The 21,442-nt window shown below is 31.6% G+C and overlaps 6 protein-coding genes across 9 annotated transcripts; 3 read left to right on the forward strand and 3 right to left on the reverse strand.

Annotated features, from left to right (window-relative positions):
- Nucleotides 1-1,057: 1,057 nt before the first annotated feature.
- Phm (Peptidylglycine-alpha-hydroxylating monooxygenase) lies at nucleotides 1,058-3,158 on the reverse strand. The gene is made up of 3 exons (XM_066743636.1): nucleotides 2,794-3,158; nucleotides 2,422-2,640; nucleotides 1,058-2,350 (listed from the first exon to the last, which is right to left on the reverse strand). Exons 1-3 carry the CDS (start codon nucleotides 2,902-2,904, stop codon nucleotides 1,673-1,675), a joined length of 1,008 nt encoding a protein of 335 aa, XP_066599733.1. The 5' UTR covers nucleotides 2,905-3,158; the 3' UTR covers nucleotides 1,058-1,672.
- A 396-nt stretch (nucleotides 3,159-3,554) lies between these two features.
- Nucleotides 3,555-8,307, forward strand: Tbc1d15-17 (TBC1 domain family member 15/17). Of its 2 annotated transcripts, none has more exons than XM_066743635.1 (9): nucleotides 3,555-3,837; nucleotides 4,156-4,248; nucleotides 4,325-4,826; nucleotides 4,957-5,061; nucleotides 5,129-5,223; nucleotides 5,294-5,492; nucleotides 5,552-5,769; nucleotides 5,846-6,160; nucleotides 7,831-8,307. In XM_066743635.1, the coding sequence occupies exons 1-9, from the start codon at nucleotides 3,811-3,813 to the stop codon at nucleotides 8,134-8,136; spliced, it is 1,860 nt and encodes a 619-aa protein (XP_066599732.1). In that variant the 5' UTR covers nucleotides 3,555-3,810; the 3' UTR covers nucleotides 8,137-8,307. The 2 variants fall into 2 exon arrangements, with proteins under 2 accessions (XP_066599732.1, XP_066599731.1); XM_066743634.1 differs by having other exon boundaries at nucleotides 3,556-3,837; nucleotides 4,888-5,061.
- Nucleotides 8,308-9,767: 1,460 nt separating this feature from the next.
- ND-MLRQ (NADH dehydrogenase (ubiquinone) MLRQ subunit) lies at nucleotides 9,768-10,481 on the forward strand. Its single transcript, XM_066743536.1, has 3 exons — nucleotides 9,768-9,940; nucleotides 10,002-10,148; nucleotides 10,315-10,481. The coding sequence occupies exons 1-3, from the start codon at nucleotides 9,887-9,889 to the stop codon at nucleotides 10,366-10,368; spliced, it is 255 nt and encodes an 84-aa protein (XP_066599633.1). The 5' UTR covers nucleotides 9,768-9,886; the 3' UTR covers nucleotides 10,369-10,481.
- Nucleotides 10,482-10,585: 104 nt separating this feature from the next.
- Nucleotides 10,586-12,600, forward strand: Ppcs (phosphopantothenoylcysteine synthetase). Its single transcript, XM_066743534.1, has 5 exons — nucleotides 10,586-11,025; nucleotides 11,085-11,215; nucleotides 11,288-11,591; nucleotides 11,650-11,832; nucleotides 12,408-12,600. The coding sequence occupies exons 1-5, from the start codon at nucleotides 10,897-10,899 to the stop codon at nucleotides 12,591-12,593; spliced, it is 933 nt and encodes a 310-aa protein (XP_066599631.1). The 5' UTR covers nucleotides 10,586-10,896; the 3' UTR covers nucleotides 12,594-12,600.
- Nucleotides 12,601-12,818: 218 nt separating this feature from the next.
- Nucleotides 12,819-16,576, reverse strand: Vps16A (vacuolar protein sorting 16). Its single transcript, XM_066743530.1, has 13 exons — nucleotides 16,135-16,576; nucleotides 15,744-16,059; nucleotides 15,529-15,670; nucleotides 15,314-15,447; nucleotides 15,062-15,240; nucleotides 14,618-15,002; nucleotides 14,434-14,561; nucleotides 14,072-14,351; nucleotides 13,846-14,007; nucleotides 13,627-13,776; nucleotides 13,211-13,570; nucleotides 13,035-13,138; nucleotides 12,819-12,958 (listed from the first exon to the last, which is right to left on the reverse strand). Exons 1-13 carry the CDS (start codon nucleotides 16,188-16,190, stop codon nucleotides 12,820-12,822), a joined length of 2,535 nt encoding a protein of 844 aa, XP_066599627.1. The 5' UTR covers nucleotides 16,191-16,576; the 3' UTR covers nucleotide 12,819.
- Nucleotides 16,577-17,316: 740 nt separating this feature from the next.
- On the reverse strand, nucleotides 17,317-20,101 carry LOC136783403 (E3 SUMO-protein ligase ZBED1-like). Of its 3 annotated transcripts, XM_066743533.1 has the most exons (6): nucleotides 20,005-20,062; nucleotides 19,802-19,857; nucleotides 18,528-19,627; nucleotides 18,048-18,463; nucleotides 17,830-17,984; nucleotides 17,317-17,764 (listed from the first exon to the last, which is right to left on the reverse strand). In XM_066743533.1, the coding sequence occupies exons 2-6, from the start codon at nucleotides 19,806-19,808 to the stop codon at nucleotides 17,442-17,444; spliced, it is 2,001 nt and encodes a 666-aa protein (XP_066599630.1). In that variant the 5' UTR covers nucleotides 19,809-19,857; nucleotides 20,005-20,062; the 3' UTR covers nucleotides 17,317-17,441. The 3 variants fall into 3 exon arrangements, with proteins under 3 accessions (XP_066599630.1, XP_066599628.1, XP_066599629.1); XM_066743531.1 differs by having other exon boundaries at nucleotides 18,528-19,857; nucleotides 20,005-20,101; XM_066743532.1 differs by having other exon boundaries at nucleotides 18,528-19,898; nucleotides 20,005-20,041.
- Nucleotides 20,102-21,442: the final 1,341 nt, after the last annotated feature.

The raw sequence follows: 21,442 nt of genomic DNA on the forward strand, positions 1-21,442 counted from the left end.
CCTCTCCCCCTTTCACCACTTCTCGCGATTCTTCTTCTTCGACACGCAACTGACGCAACTTCCCCTAATTTCTAATCGCCACAAACTAGTCAAACTCTCCACTTTAACGAACCATCTACAAAATATATTATTCGTTTATTCTTCCCCTTTCTGCCTCCATCACTTTGTCGCGACTTATCAATATTAACATAAACATTTATTTTTATCCTTACTTCTTTATAAAAATTACAAATAAGAAAAGGTATCATTTGGTAAATTCAGTTTAACATCGAAATTACTTTCAGCCAATTTAATAAGCGTTTATAAATATAAAGGCAGCTAAAAAATTGTCGGTATATAGGTTTAGGGGAATCGATTGTTTAATGGAATCCTAAGACAACAAGGAATTGTAATCCGGCTTGTGAGAGAGTTTCGTGGCTCTATTCGAAAGGAAGTGGATCAGATCAATAATAGTATTGTCGAATGCAAAAGCCGACGACTCTCCCAATCTGTGAGGAGAATTAAAATGCGATTTATGCTACAGCGTGACAAGCCGAACGTGATTGAGGCCTCACTTTCGAAGCTATCATTGTCGAGTATCGTTAGCAGTATATAGTACTTCTTTCTACCAAACGCTATTTTCATTTCGATCCACGAAATTAAGACTTTTATGCAATCATATAATTCATAATCTTATCTAAAATAATATTCTACGAACTGAATCAATTCACACGTTGAAATAACAATTGAATTATAATTAAGTGGCTGATAATAATTTTGCTCATATGCTTGTGTGTAAGAAATTTAAAAGATTCAAAAATTAATTAAACTCGCATTTGTGATTAATAAAAGTCATTAATGGAGAAATAATAAATAACAATCTGATAGAGGATGGATTTAACGCTCTTCATCATTAATGCTTCCCGTTAGGTTCCTATATTCAAACAGTACATACACTTTCTCCGCTGTGTCGCATTTGTTTTCCGAAAACGTCCTCTATTCTTGTCAATCTGGCACACTTTTGGCATTCAAATTAAATCAATGACATGATTGAAATGGGAAAATCGAGATATTCCGGTTCGTTATATAGACACTTTATTATTATATTACAGAAGATACAGTTTTACAAATAAGTATTTACTGTTTTCCTTATTGTTAAAAGTTCGAAAATATTTTCTCTTAATAATCTTCTTTTATGATACAATATAATATAAATTATTAGGGGTTAAAACAATCTCTTGTGCGAAAACATTAGCATTTCGTACATAGGAAGATCAATGGAACTACAGTAGCTGTAAAGATACAGCAATGATTATAAAATAATTAACAAAAAATACTACTCTTTGAGACTAGAATTAATTGTAAACTTTACATTTATGTTAAACATTCAATAATTTATAAATACAACATACATACACATCTTTTCCTTAACTGTGATTTAAGTGAGATAGAATCAATGCATGATATATTAAGTAATGTGTGGATCGGAATGTATTGAACAGGTAACATTGAATTATTAATTAAAATCAATAAAAAGATCACAGCTTAGTATTCTGCAAGCTCTTAGATCAAATAAAGCTAGAGATACCAGGATTTATTTAAGTACCCGCATTTGGATATGTTTAGTCTTTAATTAATAGGATGGTAAAAACTAAATTGGTCAATCCTTTGAAAAATTCAGAGCATAAAAATATCATAGATCAAGGGAAGAAGCTTTTTTGTGAGGAATGTGCCTTAATCCTGCATACTGCCATCGGTATGCAGGTGGTCCACGAGTAAAACAATATTTCATATTAAGTGGATTACCATTCTTTACATAATACATAAGATAAAAATTACACATCTCGTCATGATGTGTACTGCCAATGTTAGTCCAGGTTTCTCGATTACTTTCCATTGTGCATCGTGCAGCTACTTGATCACCAGTAGTTATAGGTGTATCATGTAGTGTAGGATAAAACATTTGTGGCTCCATAGGATCTTTTTTACCAAGTTCAATCCATGTTCCATTCTTTTGAACTACATATCCAGCTACTACTTTTCCTAAGGAATGTGTATGTATTCGATAAGCAAAAGGATATATTGTGTTGTTTTCCTTCACGGCACAAGCAGATTCCATATATTCAGTAGACTTTGGGGGTATAGTACCAGCAGTTCCAAGTAGCAAGACTCCAGCCAATTTATTCAATGGGCTAGTTGTATAATACAGATAAACTCCAGAATCATCTGTAGCACCATTTTTGAATTGATCCACTTTTAAGTAATGCACTTGAAGAACTAAATATTTGATAGTAGAATCAGCACCAACTTTGAAACCCACTCCTTCTGGTAACATTAAAGTTGGAGCATCTCTTGCCCATGAATAAATTATCTGAAGAAATCAGCAATACCAATTTTTTGTCTTGGTTAGGCAAGTGTATCTAAAAAAAAAGAATTATTTACCTGGGTTTGCTCTTTACAAGGTGGAGCTGAATTTCCTAGGTGATCATTTGAACTAGCCATTTCACCACAGTTCCAAACTGCTTTCGAGCTTCCTGGTGTTAAACATCCATACAGTAGCATGTGGTGGGCTGTATGCATAGTCGCATTTGGTTGAAATCCAGTTATATAATAACTTTTTGTAATATTAATTTTAGCTGGAGTACACAGATATAATTCTGGCTAAAAAATATATTAAACAAAATTTTAACAACTATTACCAAATTCTTCAAAAATAAATATTAATGCTTATAATTGTAAATTTTAAAGAGAAACTAAATAAATATATTTATTTTACAATGTTCAGAGAAAATTTTGTAAAATGAAAAGTCTTACTACGTCCGGCGAGACATTCGGCATAAGCAACGAGTATTTCTTTGTGCTTTCAACGACATTTAATACATTTAGTAAAAACAAAAATATTAGAAAAGCTAGTTTGTTTTTCATGTCTAAATCGTTGACTTTTAAAATTCGTCACTGAATAAAATTAAAATAAGACACAAATAAAATCCATATGTCACTTCACCAGCCTATCCACAGCTGATGCTACCGAAGCTACTTTGCTATGCTTTACTAGTTGCTACTGCTACTACGTCGTCTACGTCAGCAAGTCTGAGCTGAGCAAGTCTGAAGCAGTCTGAAGTGATTCAATATACATGAATACGTCATTCAAAATTTCCATCCATTTTCCATTAATGGCAACTAGTATACATCCTCGATAATCCTATATGGTCAAAAAATGTACTTTTGTCAGTAAAACATTTTTCACAGACTGTAGAAAACATCAATTACTTTAAATGTACCATTTACAGCTGCCAATACATATGTACAATGGAATTTGAAAAAATATATTAAAAAGCTTGTTCTATAATATGACTAACGCCGCTTCTTTCTGGGTGTTCGAAAACAGCTGATTTTAAAATGCCGACACACTCCAATCCACTGGCCGTCCGTCCGTGTATTGACTGCGAGTACTAAAAACATATATTTAATGTCACGCAAACTATAGATTATTAGAATTCAGATTCAATATCAGAACATGGCCATGGCCACTCTGCTCTCCGCTTACATCCACATTCCACACTGATCTACACCTGCACAATTCGCACATCCACTTGATCCACTTCTCCTGCGCGGCGCGATCCGAACCGATGAGAAACCGACCCCCGAGATTGACCGAGAGACGAGAGAGCGAGAGAGAGGTAGCAAAATAGCTAGCAAACGTAGCAAAACAAGAACACACGCCATTAGACGATGAATTGAGAGATGCGTAAAAATACGCTTGCTTTAGTTATTGGAATCTCGAAACATTAAATAGCATTTGTCGATGAGGATTGTTTGTAAATTAACAATATGTTTGAACCTGCTGAACAGGGAAAGGTAAATTATTCACTGACAAATTCATATTACTACAATTTATCATCTGTTCTTGTACATTATAAGTTAAATAACTTAGTTAATTTTAACTTCAATTAACTAAACATTCACTTTCTCGTAGTAATAAAATCGTTTTGTTTGATGAACACTGAATTGAAATTTGAAAGCTATATTGATAATGTACATTGGAAGACAGAACTTTTTCTTTTCATCCAGATTTTATTTTTAACAATTACCATTAATACATTCTTTTTAGCACTTTTTAGATTATAGAATTACCCATGGATTTTATATGTAATATTGATTTTTGTATTTTTTAAGGACCTGTTTCTTCAGGTAGGAGTAGTACTACGAGGTGGTAATACAAGAGAAGATGAAGTTCATAGTTCAGGAACCCTAAATATTGTGGAATATGTATGTACAAATATATATTTATATCAACTAAATTCTGATTATTAGTTGATAATTAAAAATTTTGTTCTGTCCTCAGAGTTTTGGGAAATGTATAGAGTGGAAGCCAACTGAAGATTTTGTACTATCAGAAGATCAGGATCCAGACCCAGAATGGTCATTGGTTGATACTCGTACAAGTAAAAGTCATGGATCTTCTGGAAGTCCAGACTCTTTGGGTAGATCAAGAAATGTTAAAATATTACTGTCTGAGTTAAGATCATTTCGTATAAACCAAGGGGGACAACAGCTAATATTTTATCTGAAAGATGGAACCACCTATGTTGCATTTTTCCATTTAGTTAAAGCTGAAACTTTTATAAACTCTTTAAAGACTTATTTACATTTTGTAAAATCCCGCATGGACAAGAATCTTTACTTAGTAATGAATGAAGTTAGCCATGCATTAAATAAGTCATTTGCTGAATTGGACTTGTTCCAAGAGAATACTTCGGACTATGTGTGGAAGTTTATGAAGAATTTGCATAATCGTCCTTATGAAACAACTTTAGAAGCATTTAGCAAGCTAGCTGATATTTGGCGTTAGTATCAGAAATTATAATTCATTTATTAATGAAATCCTTAAGAACACAATTATTTTAGTATACAAAGAGACCAAACGTCCAGTTGAAGAAGCAGTTGCAAATCTTTTAAATCAATCTTTATCGATAGATGTGTCTCAGCCCCATGCTTCTATTGGATGTGCTGATGAATATGAGTTATTAGAAGAGCTAGGACCAGCTATTACATTACCCCCATGTCCACCATGTCCAAGAGGTAATGTAATAGAAATTTTAAGATCTGTATGATTTATATAACATTAAGTAATATATCATTTTTGTAGGACAACCTTTAACCCAGGAGCAGTGGGACTCATTTAAGGATCCAGAAGGTAGAGTTACAGATCCAGATATTGTGAAGGATATTATTTTTAGAGGTGTACGTATATATTTTATAGAAAAAAGATATATAGCTTTAATATTGATTGTTAAAACTGTTATTTTACCAGGGAATTGCACCTTCTTTACGATATGAATTATGGAAGTTTTTGTTAAATTATTATCCTTGGAACTCGACACACACAAAACGATTGGAAATAAAGAGAAAGAAGACTGATGAATACTTTTCTATGAAATTGCAATGGAAAATGATGACACCTATTCAAGAGAATCAATTTTCTGATTACAGAGATCGTAAAAATTTAATAGGTAAAAAGTTATTCAAACAGAATTTTTTGAAATATTAATTTATTAATTTTAAATTATAGAGAAAGATGTCAATCGAACGGATAGAACACATCCATACTATGCTGGTGACAACAATCCACATTTAGGACAATTATACGATATACTAATGACGTACGTTATGTACAATTTTGATTTGGGTTATGTACAAGGTATGAACGATCTTTTAAGTCCTATTTTATGCCTGATGGACAATGAAGTCGATGCGTTTTGGTGTTTTGTTGGATTTATGGAAAAAGTGGTTAGTATCATGTTCACGACATATAAACTTTGTGACAAATAGTATAAAATAAGTAATTCATCATTATTTTTAATAGAGCACGAATTTTGAAATGGATCAAGCAGGAATGAAAGCTCAGTTATGTCAATTGCACACATTACTAACTGCTACTGAACCAGAATTAGCTCACTATCTCAACAGACATGATTCTGGCAATATGTTTTTCTGTTTTCGGTGGCTTTTAGTATTATTCAAAAGAGAATTTAATGCATTAGATATAATGAAGCTTTGGGAAGTAATGTGGACTGATTTGCCTTGTAAAAATTTTCATTTGTTATTGTGCGCTGCTATATTAGATACTGAAAAGAAAACGCTGATAGAAAATCAATATGGATTTACAGAAATCTTAAAGGTAAGAAAAACGTGCAGCATGTCTCAAGCCATCCGTTTGCCTCTCTTATAATGAGAAAAGATGATTTTGTGAGAGGTCTGAAAAAAAATATTAGCCTTTTCGTATACATCCTTTCATTTAGTAGTATTTTAAATTGTGGGTTGATGCCGGAAGTGCCAAATTCCCACTAGAAATCTGTTTTGTTAAATGGAGTATGAATTTTTTTGCAGTAGCTTTTGATTCTATAAAGATAAATAAGTATCTAATATTTAAATAAATTTTCCTTAAGAATAAAACATTTCTTAGCCTTCAAATCTTTTTTACCTTTAACTGCTGGTCAGGTATATATGCATAAAAATACCTCTACCCATTTTTAAGATGCAGAAACATGGTTTTTTTGGGTTTCTATGATTAGTGTTCCTTAACGGGAATCCTTATACCGACATTATACAGGGCAAAAACTATTTCGCATGCAGCGTTCTCATTTGTTGACGGATTGTAAAGTTATTTCATGTTTTTGGAAATGCTAGAAGATTATCTACTGAAATACATCGGGGAAATTAACAAAAAGTGAAAAGAAAAATTTTGTTTAAATAAATATATTAACATTATTGAAACAACAAATAAATTGCAAAATTCCCCAACGTACTTTATTAGATAATGTTCTTGCGTTTCCCAAAAGTCCACAAAAATACAAATCTATCAAGAAATTACGATGCTGCATTTGAAATAAATAATAGAAGAATTTCGTTTTTGCGACTACCTGAACACGAAATTCTTCTATTATTTATTTCAAATGCAGCATCATCATTTCTTGACGGATTTACTTTTTTTTTACTTTTTGGAAACGCAAGAACATTATCTAATAAAGTACGTTGGGGGATTTTGCAATTTATTTGTTGTTTCAATAATGTTAATATATTTATTTAAATAAAATTTTTCTTTTCACTTTTTGTTAATTTCCCCGATGTATTTCAATAGATAATCTTCTGGCATTTCCAAAAACTTGAAATAACTTTGCAATCCGTTAACAAATGAGGACGCTGCATGCGAAATAGTTTTTGCCCTGTATAATGTCGGTTTACGGATTCCCGTTAAACTGTCCTTTAATTTGGTGGTAATTGCATTTTCATCTCGCAATCAATTCGAGAAAAAATGTTTCTCCTATCGTCCCTTTAAACTACGTACAGAACAGCGAGAAATGTTAATATGACGCGTTTAAAAATAAATATTCTTAGCAATATTATTAACGACCGAATCATTCATTCAAAATTTATTGATAACAATTTACGTTGCTTTAATCTTTAGACTGTCGGCATTTTTTCATAAAAATAATGGTTCTTTTTTCTCAATGATTTGTCAATATAAATAACTTACATAGTTAATACGTTATTGAGATTACTGCAAAGCAACTATAGTGGCTTTACCGGCATCTTAAAGGATAAGCTAATACTACATCTGATAGATAGAAAATTACCTATTTATTGAATCATAGTAATTCCCCCATTGTCATGGAAGTTACTTTCCTAATTAAAGGGCGTGTTAGAAAAAGCTAATATTATTTTTCTGACTTTTAAAATCAATTTTATAGATTATAAAAAAAGTGGATAGGTGGTTTGAGACGCTGTAAACTTAACATAGTAAACACATTGTCAATATGAATTCAATTAATTTTATTGTTTAAAATATAGCATATAAACGATCTTTCTAATCACATTGAATTGCAATGGACCCTTTCCAAAGCAGAAGGCATCTATCATCAATTGATGTCAGTCTCAAATGAGCTTCCTGACAGAATACGAGTTATAATAGGTTTAGAGCCTCTGAACAAAAGTTCAAGAGATATCGAGTTGGTAGATGAGACAAATAATGACAACACTACTCATGAGAATCCTAGCAGTAGCAGCACAGGCGAAAACAATGCCGACACCACCAATATCAGATTTGGAAATAACGAGGTCTCCTTCGAACGAGGATTGAATTTATCTTATATGTGATATTGATCATTTCCTATTTGTCATCAATCAAAAACTTATTTTTTATTTTATGCATAGTATATATGCTTATCTATAATTATTTATAGATATGATGTTTAACTCATTTCCAAGAAATGGGTTTCCATTTTCAAAATCGTCACAATGCTCCTTTAATTAAAAGTGTTCTCAATCTTTCTATAAGTTTAATTCAAAAAGCTATTATACCTATATGTGTTTACGTTTGCTGTATATAAAAGTAAGTTTTCTTGTGTAACAAATATGTAAGTATGTTTATATAATATTGACGCCCAATTTGCAGCTATTGCAATTTGATAAAATATACAATTATCTTTTCACGTTTAAGTATTAGTACTGACAATGAGAGTTTCAGTGTAATTAAACAGATGTTATACATAGAATAATTTAAAGTGTTGAATTTTAAACAATAATTATGCAGCTTTATAAATACGCTTCTTTGCAGGAGAAAGTTTAATTTATATGGCTATTATTTTAATATTATTACCTACAAAAATTATATTTTCAAACCTCAGTTTTATTAGTATATATTCAAATTCTCTTACTTTTCTCGTATTCTGCAAGGAAGTCGTAAGAAATTAGGGTTCTTTGTATTATTTGCATTGAAATAATCTATCCCTTAATGTCGATAGAATATATTAATATAATAACAGGACGTATATTTCGTGATAAAAATCGTAACTGATATTTTGGTTTATTTTACAGAAGTTATAAAAAACAGTTATATATAATAATGGTAATTATTTCGCTTCAAAAATTAGGAGAATTAGATAAGAATAGTAAGTTTTTTAGTGATTTACTTCTTCATTTTTATAGTAAATGCATAATGAAATTAATAATTATTACATTAAATATGTAAATAGAATTTATCGTCGTTTATGAAGCAGTAAAAAATTAATGAAAATGTTAAGATGGTTATTGGCTCATTAATTATTTTCATACATTTTATCTATATTTATTCCTCGAATATACAAAGAATTAATAAAAAAAATAAAAGATGCTTTGACCAAACCGAAAAATTGCAATTCTTTTGAACATAAAATCTCTTGAAAAGTTTTGTCCAGATTTAAATGCCTAATATGTATAATGACTGATGGTGATGGATGAGTCTCATTTTTCGTGTCTAACTATTGGCAACAGCCTATTTTAAGTTGGCGCTACACAATATTGACCAATCAGCGCTCTCAGATTCCTTCGTTCCGAGTGCTATTCGCTATGTGCACACCTACACATTGGTAGTCAGGTAAGAATGTGTAGTGATGCATATGCATAATATCAGCGCTGACTGTCGGTAAATTTTGTCATTTTTGCCGGACTTTTTTTGTTTATATATGTATATTGCTACACATTCTTACCTGACTGCCAACGTGTAAGTGTGCACATAGCAAATAGTCAACTAACACGAAACACTCCTAGGGCCAACTGTAGTAGTATACATACTACCGGCCCGACTCGGCCCGAGGATAATGAGGGGACTGGGGGATTCATGGGGGATTAAAGCCAATGTGGCCAATATCGCCCCTCCCCTTCCATCAAGCGCGTTTGGCGGTTGGCCGGAGTTTGGCCGGAATTTGGCCGCCTGATTGCTGATATGTTCACTGATGTTCACTACCTAGTTCTAGTACATACATACCTACTAGCAGGTTCTACGTTTATGCGGTTTACGTCCTATCTATAAAGAAGAGTCTTGTATAACGAAGTATTATACTTTACTGATTACTTATTTTCTGCCAAAATGAGTCATAAATTAATGGGTCTCTCTGTAGAGGGAATAAAAAAGAATCCATCAGTAAGTCGATTGTAGCTTAATGATAGCCAAATTTCAGCTTTAACTATAAATTGTTTTTTAGTTAATTCCTCTTTTGGCTTGTATCATTGTCGGAGGTTTAGGAGCATCGTTTTACGTATTTCGTTTAGCTACAAAAAATCCCGATGTTACATGGTCATTAAAGAAAAATCCTGAGCCGTGGAACGAATACGAGAATAAACAATACAAGGTTTGCCACAATACAATATTCACATGTTTTCATGTAAAAATTTTTCTTATCAAGAAAGTTTGACTTTGTTAATAATCAATTGTTGCCTTTCACAACATTCTTTTTTGTTATTTCTCGTAACTTTTGAGTGACAATTGTTTTTCTAAATGTTTTTTTCTATTTTCAGTTCTATTCAGTTGAAACTGTTCCAGAATACAAATCTCCAGCACCAAAATACTAATAAATTCTATGGCGAGGTTTATAGTGAAAATTAATTCTACAGAAAATTATTATTAATAAAGTAATCTGTGTATTATAAATAATAATATAAATATAATTTTATGTTAATATAAATTTTTCATACTTCTTTTTTCATTCCTGACTATTCAAAAAGTAAAATTATTCAGTATCAGCAATAATAAGTAAATGTCAATCATCAATTCTGACATAAAATCAAAATGAACTCAATTTTCAGCTTTTAAAATAAGATAATTTGATTTGCCCAGCCTATTTAAATCTTATAGATATTTATAAGCTGAAACAAAGTAGGCATCAAGTTTTTAAGTGGAGATAAGCAAAAATTTATTACTTATAATTTATATACTTTAAAAGTATAAAATATACCACTGATGCAAAATATACAGTAAGAAGGAAAAAGAGCTAAGGTTCATCAGACTCATCAGAGGTTAAAAAATTATGTAATTTTCGTCGAGTGCAGTTTCATCTCGATTTGGTTAGGCAGCAATAATTTTCTTATTGTAAAAAAATAATGGCTTCAAAATGGGAAGAATTTTACGCAAAACACGTTCCACCTGAGGATTTGAAACAGAGCGAATCATTATTACAGAAATTCGTCGAACGACATTCAAACGAAAACTGTAAAGTGGCATTGGTAACTGTGAGTATTGTTAAATTCATTTCATCTATATGCATCGATAATTTTAATATTTTCTTTAGAGTGGTGGTACAACAGTTCCTTTAGAACACAATACCGTCAGATTTGTAGATAATTTTAGTGCTGGTACTCGTGGAGCTATATCAGCAGAATACTTTTTAGAAAATGGATACGCAGTCATCTTTATGTATAGGTAAATTTAACTGTATCAAAGTGAGAAACTATAATGCTTTAAAAGTTCTTCTAATTGTTTTTTATTCTCTAGAACCAAATCATTAGAACCTTTTGCCAGACATTTTACAGGAAACAAAATATTAGATATGTTGATGGAAAAAGATGAATCCACTATTACTGTTGTACCAGAGCATACAGGTCAAGTGGCTGAAGTATTAAAAAAATATAAAAGAGCAATGAACAAAGGGAGACTTTTACAATTAACATTTACCACTCTCATTGAATATCTCTGGCTTCTTCGGTCTGCTTGCCAAATGCTAGCATATTTAAATGATAAAACAATCTTGTATCTAGCAGCAGCTGTTTCTGATTTTTATATTCCCTCCAATGAAATGGTAAATAATGTGCTTCTTTGAAAAATTTTAATGCATTAAAGTAAACAATTATTTTTAGTCAGTCCATAAGATTCCTTCCAGTGGACCCCCTTCAATATCTTTACAATTGGTTCCAAAAATTCTAGAACCTTTAGTAAGTTTATGGGTTCCTAAAGCTTTTGTCATATCATTCAAATTGGAGACCGATGCCACTATTTTAATTAAAAAATGTACAGAAGCACTTAATAAATACAAGCATAATGTAAGTATACCTTTACAGGTAAAACCCACAAGCATTTCTTACCTATGATAAAATTTTATGAATGATTATACAAAATTTGGATAACTTGACATTCCTAGTTGATAAATAGGACAAATTAATACACTTAATTTATTGCTTAATTGATTGTAGAAGATTATAATTTTCTTTAATAGGTTGCCCCATATGAATGAATTACTTTAAATATGCTAAAATAAAATAAGTGTAACTACTAAAATTACTAACTTCATGGCTTAAAGTAATCTCAAAATTATTCAATCAGATATCTTTTTTTTTAATTTTGAATTGTCATAGTTAATAATCAGTTTACTGTTGTAAAGCTTTTATATCATCAATTTTCTGTTTTAGTAAAATGTATAATTTCAAAATAAAAATTTACAGTTTAAAGTTAATTCTCTTATACTTCCATTTATATCAAGAAAATAGCAAATGACGCTGAATAAAATAGCTTCCTTTTAGTTTTGTATATGGAAATTATAAAGGGTGATAGTTACCTAAGTATTATAGTTTCACCTACAATTTATTTATTAAAATTAATAGAAATAATTATATTTCAGATTGTTGTTGGAAATATTTTGCAAACCAGAAAGCAGCGAGTAACAATTGTCAGTAAAAACGGTAATTACGAAATAAAACTCACGGATAAACAGTTGGAAAAAGGGGAAGAAATTGAGAAAGACATTGTTGCATTTTTAGTTGAAGAACATGAAAAATTTATGCATTGTAGGCAAACGCTTAGATGATTGTTATTATTGAATCATGTATGGTAAGGCATTTAAGAGACAGAGGGTTAATACACAATTTATTTTTATATACATACAGGGTATGGGCCCAGAATATTTTATTTTTTGTATTCATATTTACACATTACATAATACAAATATACTTTAAAAATATGGATACGCCTAATCGCAAATTAAAAAAAAATTGGTACCTTAGATTACTTATATTCTTTGTAATTATTTGAAATTAATGCTTGAGACTAGAAATTACAGCAGTTATTTTAGCAATTAGTTGTTTTTCAGATGAATCACATTGAGACAATACAAATGTTAGGCCAGCCTTATCCTTTTGCTCTATGGCCGTTTGAGCGGCTTCATTTAACATTCTATAAGTAATAGAAATTTAGTTACAACAAAAGTTTCAATAATAATCTAGAAGCATTTATTACATACAAAACTTACTTTAATTTTACAAAATATTTTATTTTTAGATCGTCTTTCACTCTCGGCAAATATTTTTTTGCCTCTGACGTTTTATTATATTTTAAACACTGGTCTATAAATGGCTGTTAAACAATGAACAAAAATGGCATAATAAATTTCTTATGAAAACTAATTTGGTAATAATTGTAAAATACCTCATAACCAATTGGAGACTTTTTGCTTTTAGAAAATTTGTCTAATTCCTCCCAAGAGTCATTATCAGCTAAGCATTGAATGCGCAACCACCAATATCTACGGTCGGGCACTTTAAGCTCTGATCTCAATTTATCGGCATGCTTCAATTCATTTTTCATTAGTAAAAATTTTACAGTATCGTGCAGTGATTCGCCCACTATGGTTTCGTTAGAAGATACGATAGATAAAGTTTCTTCGATGGTTCTTTGATATCGGAGCAATTTTATTTGTTCCTCGGTTAAAGAAGCGTTTGTATCATTTCGAGCATGCTTAAAATTTTCTTGTGCTGATTGCAGTAAAGCATCCCTTGAAGCAGTATTCTAAAATCAAGTATTTTTTTGAATAATATTGCTTTGTAAGAAAAGAAATTAATTACCTTTTTCTGATAACTTTCAGTGATAAACCAAATTGCTTGTGAATGGAAATCATCATTCTGATTATAAATATCTCTCAGTGTTTCCCGGTTGTGGCTTTGACAATATTTAATATATAAAGCCATAGCTAGAGGACAATGTTTTATAAACATCTGTAAAAAATAATTTTAGTTTATACATTTTTAATTTTTTAATTCATTGATTGTATTTGTGATTTATACTTGAAAATTTCCAAGGAACATAGTTTCCCTCAAATGAAGTATCACTGTATAAACTAAATCAGTATCTCCACTGTCAACAGCCTTGTTTAACGCTGGTCGCTGCTCTTCAAGAGTTAATAATAATGGCACTTGCTTACTGGCACGTGGTTCATAATCAATAAGCTAGAATTTTTGTTAATTAAACAAAAAAGGAACACAAAGTAACATTGACTAAAACAACTCTCACTTTTATAGCTAATTGCTTTCTGCCACAATCAGCTGCCCTTTTTGCAATTTCACTATATGATACACCTGGTGCATATCCAAGTTTATCTGCTATCTCTTCTGCAATTTGTTCTTTGTCTAACTGTGTTTGTTTGACTTTGTAACATGCCCATTGAGCTAATATTCGGCTTTCCCCATCAACTTCCGGTAATTGCAGATGACGAGCTATTTGAATACTTAAGTAATAGTGTCTTCTTATTACAAGTCTATCTAATAAAACTTGGCTCGTAAGGACAGAAAATCTTTTAATATTGAGGAAATTATTAGGAATTCATTTAAAATCGTTATAGAAAGCTAAATAAGCTTGTAGACATGAAAGGATACTGGGTATATGTTAAAGGTATTCCAACAGCTGGATGCCTTACAGCATTCAATACTTTAAGTGTTCTGCACATGTTGACATAATAATCAGGATTTGTAGTAGTACTGAATCCTTTTCCAAATTTAGCTGCCTAGTAATAACAGCTTTAATAATAAAATACCAGTACAAAAATAAATTTTTCCTTACCCTCATTAAAAGCTTTTGTGTCTCAAAATCAAATTCATGACCTGCTCCATCGATGCATGCCTTGACAGCTTCATCAAGTTTACCTTTTACAAGATCAATATAGCCATCAGCCTTATGACTTTTCTTCATAAATTGTTTTGATGCTTCCAATAAATAAGATGCAGGATCTGTTGAATTGATTCTAAATATTTTTTGTACCACATTTGGTACCTTCTGTATCATTTCATGGCAAGAGCTGGAAATTACTCTAACGCCATCGATTTCAGTTACCAAATGTACTGGGCCATCATAAGTATAAATTATTGTTTCATTTCTGCCCTCACTGGCTTTTCCCACAACCATCACTGTACTATCCCAACTACAAACCACAGCATCCATTCCACACCTGTAATAATTTTTATTTAGAAACTTAATTAAAAAAAAAATATCCTTAGAAAAACATACCACTCAAGGTTTGTAAGTGGATCTGTAATAAATGTATTACATTCACAATATTTCTGTTTCAGATCAACAGATCCAATATATAAAATTCCAGTATCAGAAAAAAGAGCAATATACTCATTATTATTAGCCACTGACATGGCTATCACACTATTAACTTTGTTATTAGTGTAAAGATTGTTCTGAAATTATTTTTCATTCTTAATTAACTTTAAGCAATTATACTGAAGTTATTTTTATTAAAATAATACTAACAAATAATATTGCCACTGAGTTTTGACTTTGCACTGCATTTTGATGTATAACATAGATTCCTTCTTGATTTGATAATATTACCGTAGTCTCTCTTTCACGATGCATTACGCACCAACTGTCAATAGGGCCATACCCTTAAAAATAAAGTATTATCTTATATTATATAAGAAATAAAATTTTTCAAAATAAAATATTATAAAGCTTAAATATCTTACTTGGCAAATCAATTTTTCTCACTTTTGGTTCTGCTACATTATTAACAAATAAAACTTTAATTGCTGACGTTAAAATAGCAACTCCAGATCCATTAGATGTTTTGAAAAACTTTGCATCTATTACTTTAATGCCTTTTGTATCCTGAAGAGAAAGTTATATTAGAGATTGATAGAAAATAAAATAAAAAAATTAATACTTTTCTGTTAAGACATACATTAGCCATACTAAAGGTATGTTGATAAATACCAAATAAATCATATATTGACACATTGCCATCATCTTGTACACATAATAAATCTTCTCTTATTGACCATCCTAACTTTACTAATTGACCACTACTCCATTGAAACTTAGCTGTTAACTTTCCCGAAGAAGAATAAAGTAATACGATAGGTTTGTTAGTTCCTTGAATTTTGACTAATTTTTTAGGATTTCTTGTTATAACGATTGAACCCCCATAAGGGGCAGCAACCAATAAATTATTGGAGCTTACTTCATGTTGGAATGACAATGAATACAATTCAAATTTCCTAGAAATTATAAAATCTTAATATCAATTGACAACATAATAATAATAATCTAAACCTGAAAAACTTATAATTTACCTAAAATAAACATCACGTCCTAAAGGAAACCAATCAGCAGTTAACATGGCAGACATTATTACTCTATTTATATAATACTTTATAAAAATTCATTAAAAACATAATTAAAAAGTTTTCTTTCTAAAACACTAATGTAGTCAACATAAAAGAATATGATAATTTAGCCTTTGTCAGATCTTCAACGTGGAAAGCTGGTGTGCGAACGTATAATCGTTTTATAATCTTATAAAAAAAACAAGTTAGGTTAGGCGTTAGGGTAAAGTAAATCGAGGGGCCCAGTATTTGGAAGTTTGGAACAATCTTGCTAATGTCACTTAACTGTCACTAGTGAGAAAGATACGCCATCTATTTTTGCAATTGGTACTAGTAACTATGATCAAAAGTATGTACGAAGTCTTAAATAGAAGACATCAGAATTTGAAGTAATTTCACGATCTTCCGAAAAGAGTAAACAGTCAATTCGACATACATATGTACATACATACTTCTTCCTTCTCGTTTTTCTTCGACATATATATATATACTACACTATAATACATTTAAAATAAAAAATGAATAGTTTAGGCGGTTTTAGCCCTCACTGTATTCAGTTCGAAAATGTGACTTTGAATTTTTCTGTACGTCTTTTCGAATTGAATGCTATAAATACATGTATGTTTATGTGAGGGACAATTGCTCTATAAAGAATATTAATATTTATTCCAGAGTGTGTAATGGAAGCCGATTGCTGTACGGACGGACGGAGTCCGACATGCAGTAAGTGAACAAACAATTGTTGCGGCATGCGCCATGCGGGCGATAGAGTGCGATACGCATTTAAAAAGCGCAATAAAAACACACTATAGTAGTTATCTTTTTATATTAAATTTTTATATTTATATTTGTTAAATTGTTAATTTGTTAATTTATTGCTTTATATTCTTATTTTGTTGAAATATTAAACTGTTAAATGATTCATGTTAACTCGCCAATAGGCGCGTGTTTTTCTTTACATAGATAGGCGCGTGGGGTGCCACAGACACCCCATTTATTATTCGTTACTTAAGGTAAAATATTCACGAATTCAGATTTATTTTTCAATAAATATCATCTATGCGATGTTCCCTTTGGTATACAATAGAAGTTGCATTTCTTTAAGTCATTTCTATTAATTAAATGCTAATACTTGTGACTGCACAAATTTTTAGCTAAGTTACCGATAGATTTCTGTTCTTGGGGTGCTCTAGAGACCCCACGTGCCCATTGACGGGTTAATTATATTTTAATTGAAATTCAAAATGATCTTGTTAACTGTTTTATTTTATCTTTTAAACAGTATGATTTCCATGAAGAAAAAGTAACTTATCTACTAAATGAGGTGGCAAAGCCGCTCGTCTTGTATCATATAAAACTTGTAGCTCTGCAGGAATACGAATAGGTGGTGCGCAGCATGCAGGTACGCAATTATATCTTCGAGCTAATTTACCAAGATACGGACATTTTGCTGCTGCTTTTGCCCACCATTGCAATGGGCAATAGTCAAGAGGTGCAGTTGATTCTGATTGATACTGAACTAATTCAAGATCTGCTTTTTCTTCGGCCGGCATACCACTTTTTACTGCACATAAACCTCCTAGCAGAAGCTCCATTCCTATTTAATATACCTAGTTAAATTAAATCCAATATAACCACCATTTTTTAAATAGACAAACCTACCTGAAAGTCGGCTTTTTTTAGTAGTAGGTTCTTCCTCAGTTTTAATATCTGAGACACTTCCACTATCCTCTTGAATAAGTTTTGTTAACATCTCTTTAATAGGAGCTGCAACTAAGTTCTTATCTTCCTCTGTAGCATAAGGTAATTGATTAAACCTGGATCAAAATTGAGCTGTAATAAAATTGTTTTCACCTTTTCAATAAGCTATAAGTAGTTACCTTGGATCCAAAGTGGTTGCAATTTGTAATAGTAAAGTAACATTTCCTTCAGCATAACGGTCACAAAGCATATCAGCCAAAGATTCTTTAAAGGATTTTGCTGTTTCAGTATCCGTTTCTTTTACTTTCAGATGAGATGAGACTAGTTGCCAAAGTAAAGGCTTTAAAAGGGAAATAAGTGGCATTTTTTCTTCACTAAGAGTCATAATTGTAACTTTGAATGGTTCTAAAACATTAACTAAATCTTCCACTATTCTCCATTGTTCATTAGTGAGATCAATAACTTCTTGATCAACTCCTTCCATACTTTCTAGAATGGAGGTCACAATGTTTCTACGTAGTGCTATTTGCTCAAGCATATTATAAGTTGAAGTCCAAACACTTGGATAATCCATTACCATAGCATTTTCTTCCAACTGTAAAAAATTGTTAGAATACACAATTATTATTCAACAACTAATACTAAAAATATTAATTTACCTCCAATATTTGTTCTTGCATAGCTAGAGCTGTTGATGCAGCAGGATGACTAACTATTGCTCCAATGGCTGCTCTACATCTTGCTAAAATATTTGCTACTTCAGGATTTTCAAAGCAGGCTTGTGCACACACTTGTAATGTATGGAGCAAACATGGGACTAAAATTAAGCCTCTACTAGATAAGGCTGTTAGTAGCTCAGCTCGTGATGAAGCAACTACTACTGCTGTAATCCGATCAACTCTAAGATCCCAATCAAGTAACAAAGAATCTATTGTACTGCCCCATTGAGATTCTTCCCAGTCAAGAGGAGCATGTAAAGTGCTGAGAACCTTGCATTCTAAAGATGCTTCACCAGGATTTTGATAATATATAGAAATAGTTACAAATGTCTCTTCTGAGTTAGATTTCCATTCTTCAATTGTAAGCCCAACCTCAGTATTTATACATGATATAGTTGTTGCTACTGATTCTCGAAAATTATCATAAATCTTTGGTATAATTTCTTCTTCTAACTTATTTTTACTAGGAATTTCACATGGTGAACGTAATGTTGCTACTAGTCTCTGAAAACCTCGGCCTTCTACTACTTCTGGAAGTTGCAAATCCATTATTATAAATTCAGCAATGGCGTCTGACACAGTTTTTCCATCTATACCAGTTTGGTGCACAGAATTTTCATCAGGCATAAGAAATGCAAAATTTTGATTATTTGTAGTATTAGAACCACCTTTTATCATAACTCGTAGTGGTTGACCAATGGATATATCATCTTCAATGTTTGATAAACTTATATTAGGATCCATAACAAACTGGATGTCTCCATCTATTTGTACAGTACCATCTGCTGCTGTAGTATAAATATGCTGTGCAGAATTCAATCCTGCTTTTAACAATCTTTTTTGAGCTCTTCTCTCTTTTGTTTCTTGAGACAAAACTTGTTTTCTAGGAGGATTTGTAGATTCTAGTTCTAACAGCTCTTGAGCATGTTTATTTTGCAGATGCATTCTTAAATTACTTGTATTGCGATTATAAGCAATCTGAGTTTTACAAAGAATGCATACAATCTTTACTTTAGTTAGAATATCGCCATCATCAGTAGCTGGGAAACCAAAGAATTTCCAATAAATACTGCGCATTGACATAGGTACAACTAGTTTTTTATAAGTATATGTATGTTTTTCTTCCATCATTTTTGCAAGAACCATTTGCATTTCACTTTTGTTGTCATCTATAGTTGTAGCATTACTACTGTTAGGAGAAGTTGATTGTTTACCTTCCATAATTATAATAGAGATGCATAACTCCTTGTTAATATTTTCTGTCAGATACCTAAAACGTTTATAATGGTATCAATGCTTCGCATTTTTCGACTGCAAAATGGAGTATTTTAATGGCATTGGCTCATAAAGGAGAGCATTCATTTTCATTATAAATACCAGATCATTCGTATTGCTACATGTACAATAACAAACTTACCGCGTTTACTCCGATATCTCAAAACGTCAGCTGACGAATTATTTTATATATATCGAACTTCAATTCCTCGCTGCGAAAGAAAATTAAACGATCAGACGATCATTCAGTTATCGACCTACTCGTTATGGTTATATCGATTTTTATAAAGTCGATATAACCATAACGAGTAAGTCGATAACTATATGGGTGCTTTCCAATTAGGGCCGGTGTAAGTACATACTACGAAAAGTAGGCAAGCCTCATATCCAACATAACTGCAAAAATCTGAAAGTATTGCCTGCTTTTCGTACTAACCCTACAAATCGACACAATCGAACACAAATGGTACATACATATATTGCATGTCACACAAACTATACATTTGTATCCGATTGTGTCGATTTTTGTACAACCAATGCCAGGTATGGCTTTTTCTAATGTTTCGATGCATTTAGGAACTGCTTTAAAAAGACACCAGCGCTCTTACTATGTATTACTAATACGCGCGCCTATGTATAACTCATCCTCGCTTATCTCGTATATACACAATGGGAAATTAAATCATATGTAGCTCAGGCATCAGATAGTGTAGTAATGAATTAAATAATATAATTCAACCCGGGAAAGAAAACTATAGTATAATTAACGGGAATCCGTATACCGACATTACATAGCGAAAACTATTTCGCATGCAACGTCGTCATTTGTTGACGGATTGTAAAGTTATTACAGGTTTTTGGAAATGCCAGAAGCTTATCTACTAAGTTACGTTAGGAAAATTAACAAAAAATGAAAAAAATTTTTTGTTTAAATAAATATATTAACATTATTGAGAAACAACATTTAAATCGCCAAATCCCCCAACGTACTTTACTAGATAATATTCATACGTTTCCAAAAAGTCCACAAATTGCATTTTTGTGGACTTTTTGGAAACGTATGAATATTATCTAGTAAAGTACGTTGGGGGATTTGGCGATTTAAATGTTGTTTCTCAATAATGTTAATATATTTATTTAAACAAAAAATTTTTTTCATTTTTTGTTAATTTTCCTAACGTAACTTAGTAGATAAGCTTCTGGCATTTCCAAAAACCTGTAATAACTTTACAATCCGTCAACAAATGACGACGCTGCATGCGAAATAGTTTTCGCCCTGTAATGTCGGTATACGGATTCCCGTTAAGGTGTGGTGTGCTCTTGGCACTTCTACAAGATTCCTAAAGATCAGAAAATTAATTTGAATCATTTACTAATCGGAAGGGATCTTGTAGAAGTGAGCCCCCCCACCACGACAAGGTGGCACACCGTCGGGGAGGGAGGCGGCGCCGCCTCACCTGAAACAAAAAGAAAACAAAAATATACTTGAAAAAACGAGTATTCAACCCGAAATGTGAAGGATTTTCAAAGAAAATATTTCCACATTTCAGATTCTAATTAGGAATTTCAAAGACAGACAA

The sequence above is a fragment of the Prorops nasuta genome, unplaced genomic scaffold (assembly GCF_024137725.1).
Source record: "Prorops nasuta isolate Cenicafe-Biocafe unplaced genomic scaffold, Cenicafe_Pnas_1.2 PNAS00033, whole genome shotgun sequence".
Classification (NCBI taxonomy): domain Eukaryota; kingdom Metazoa; phylum Arthropoda; class Insecta; order Hymenoptera; family Bethylidae; genus Prorops; species Prorops nasuta.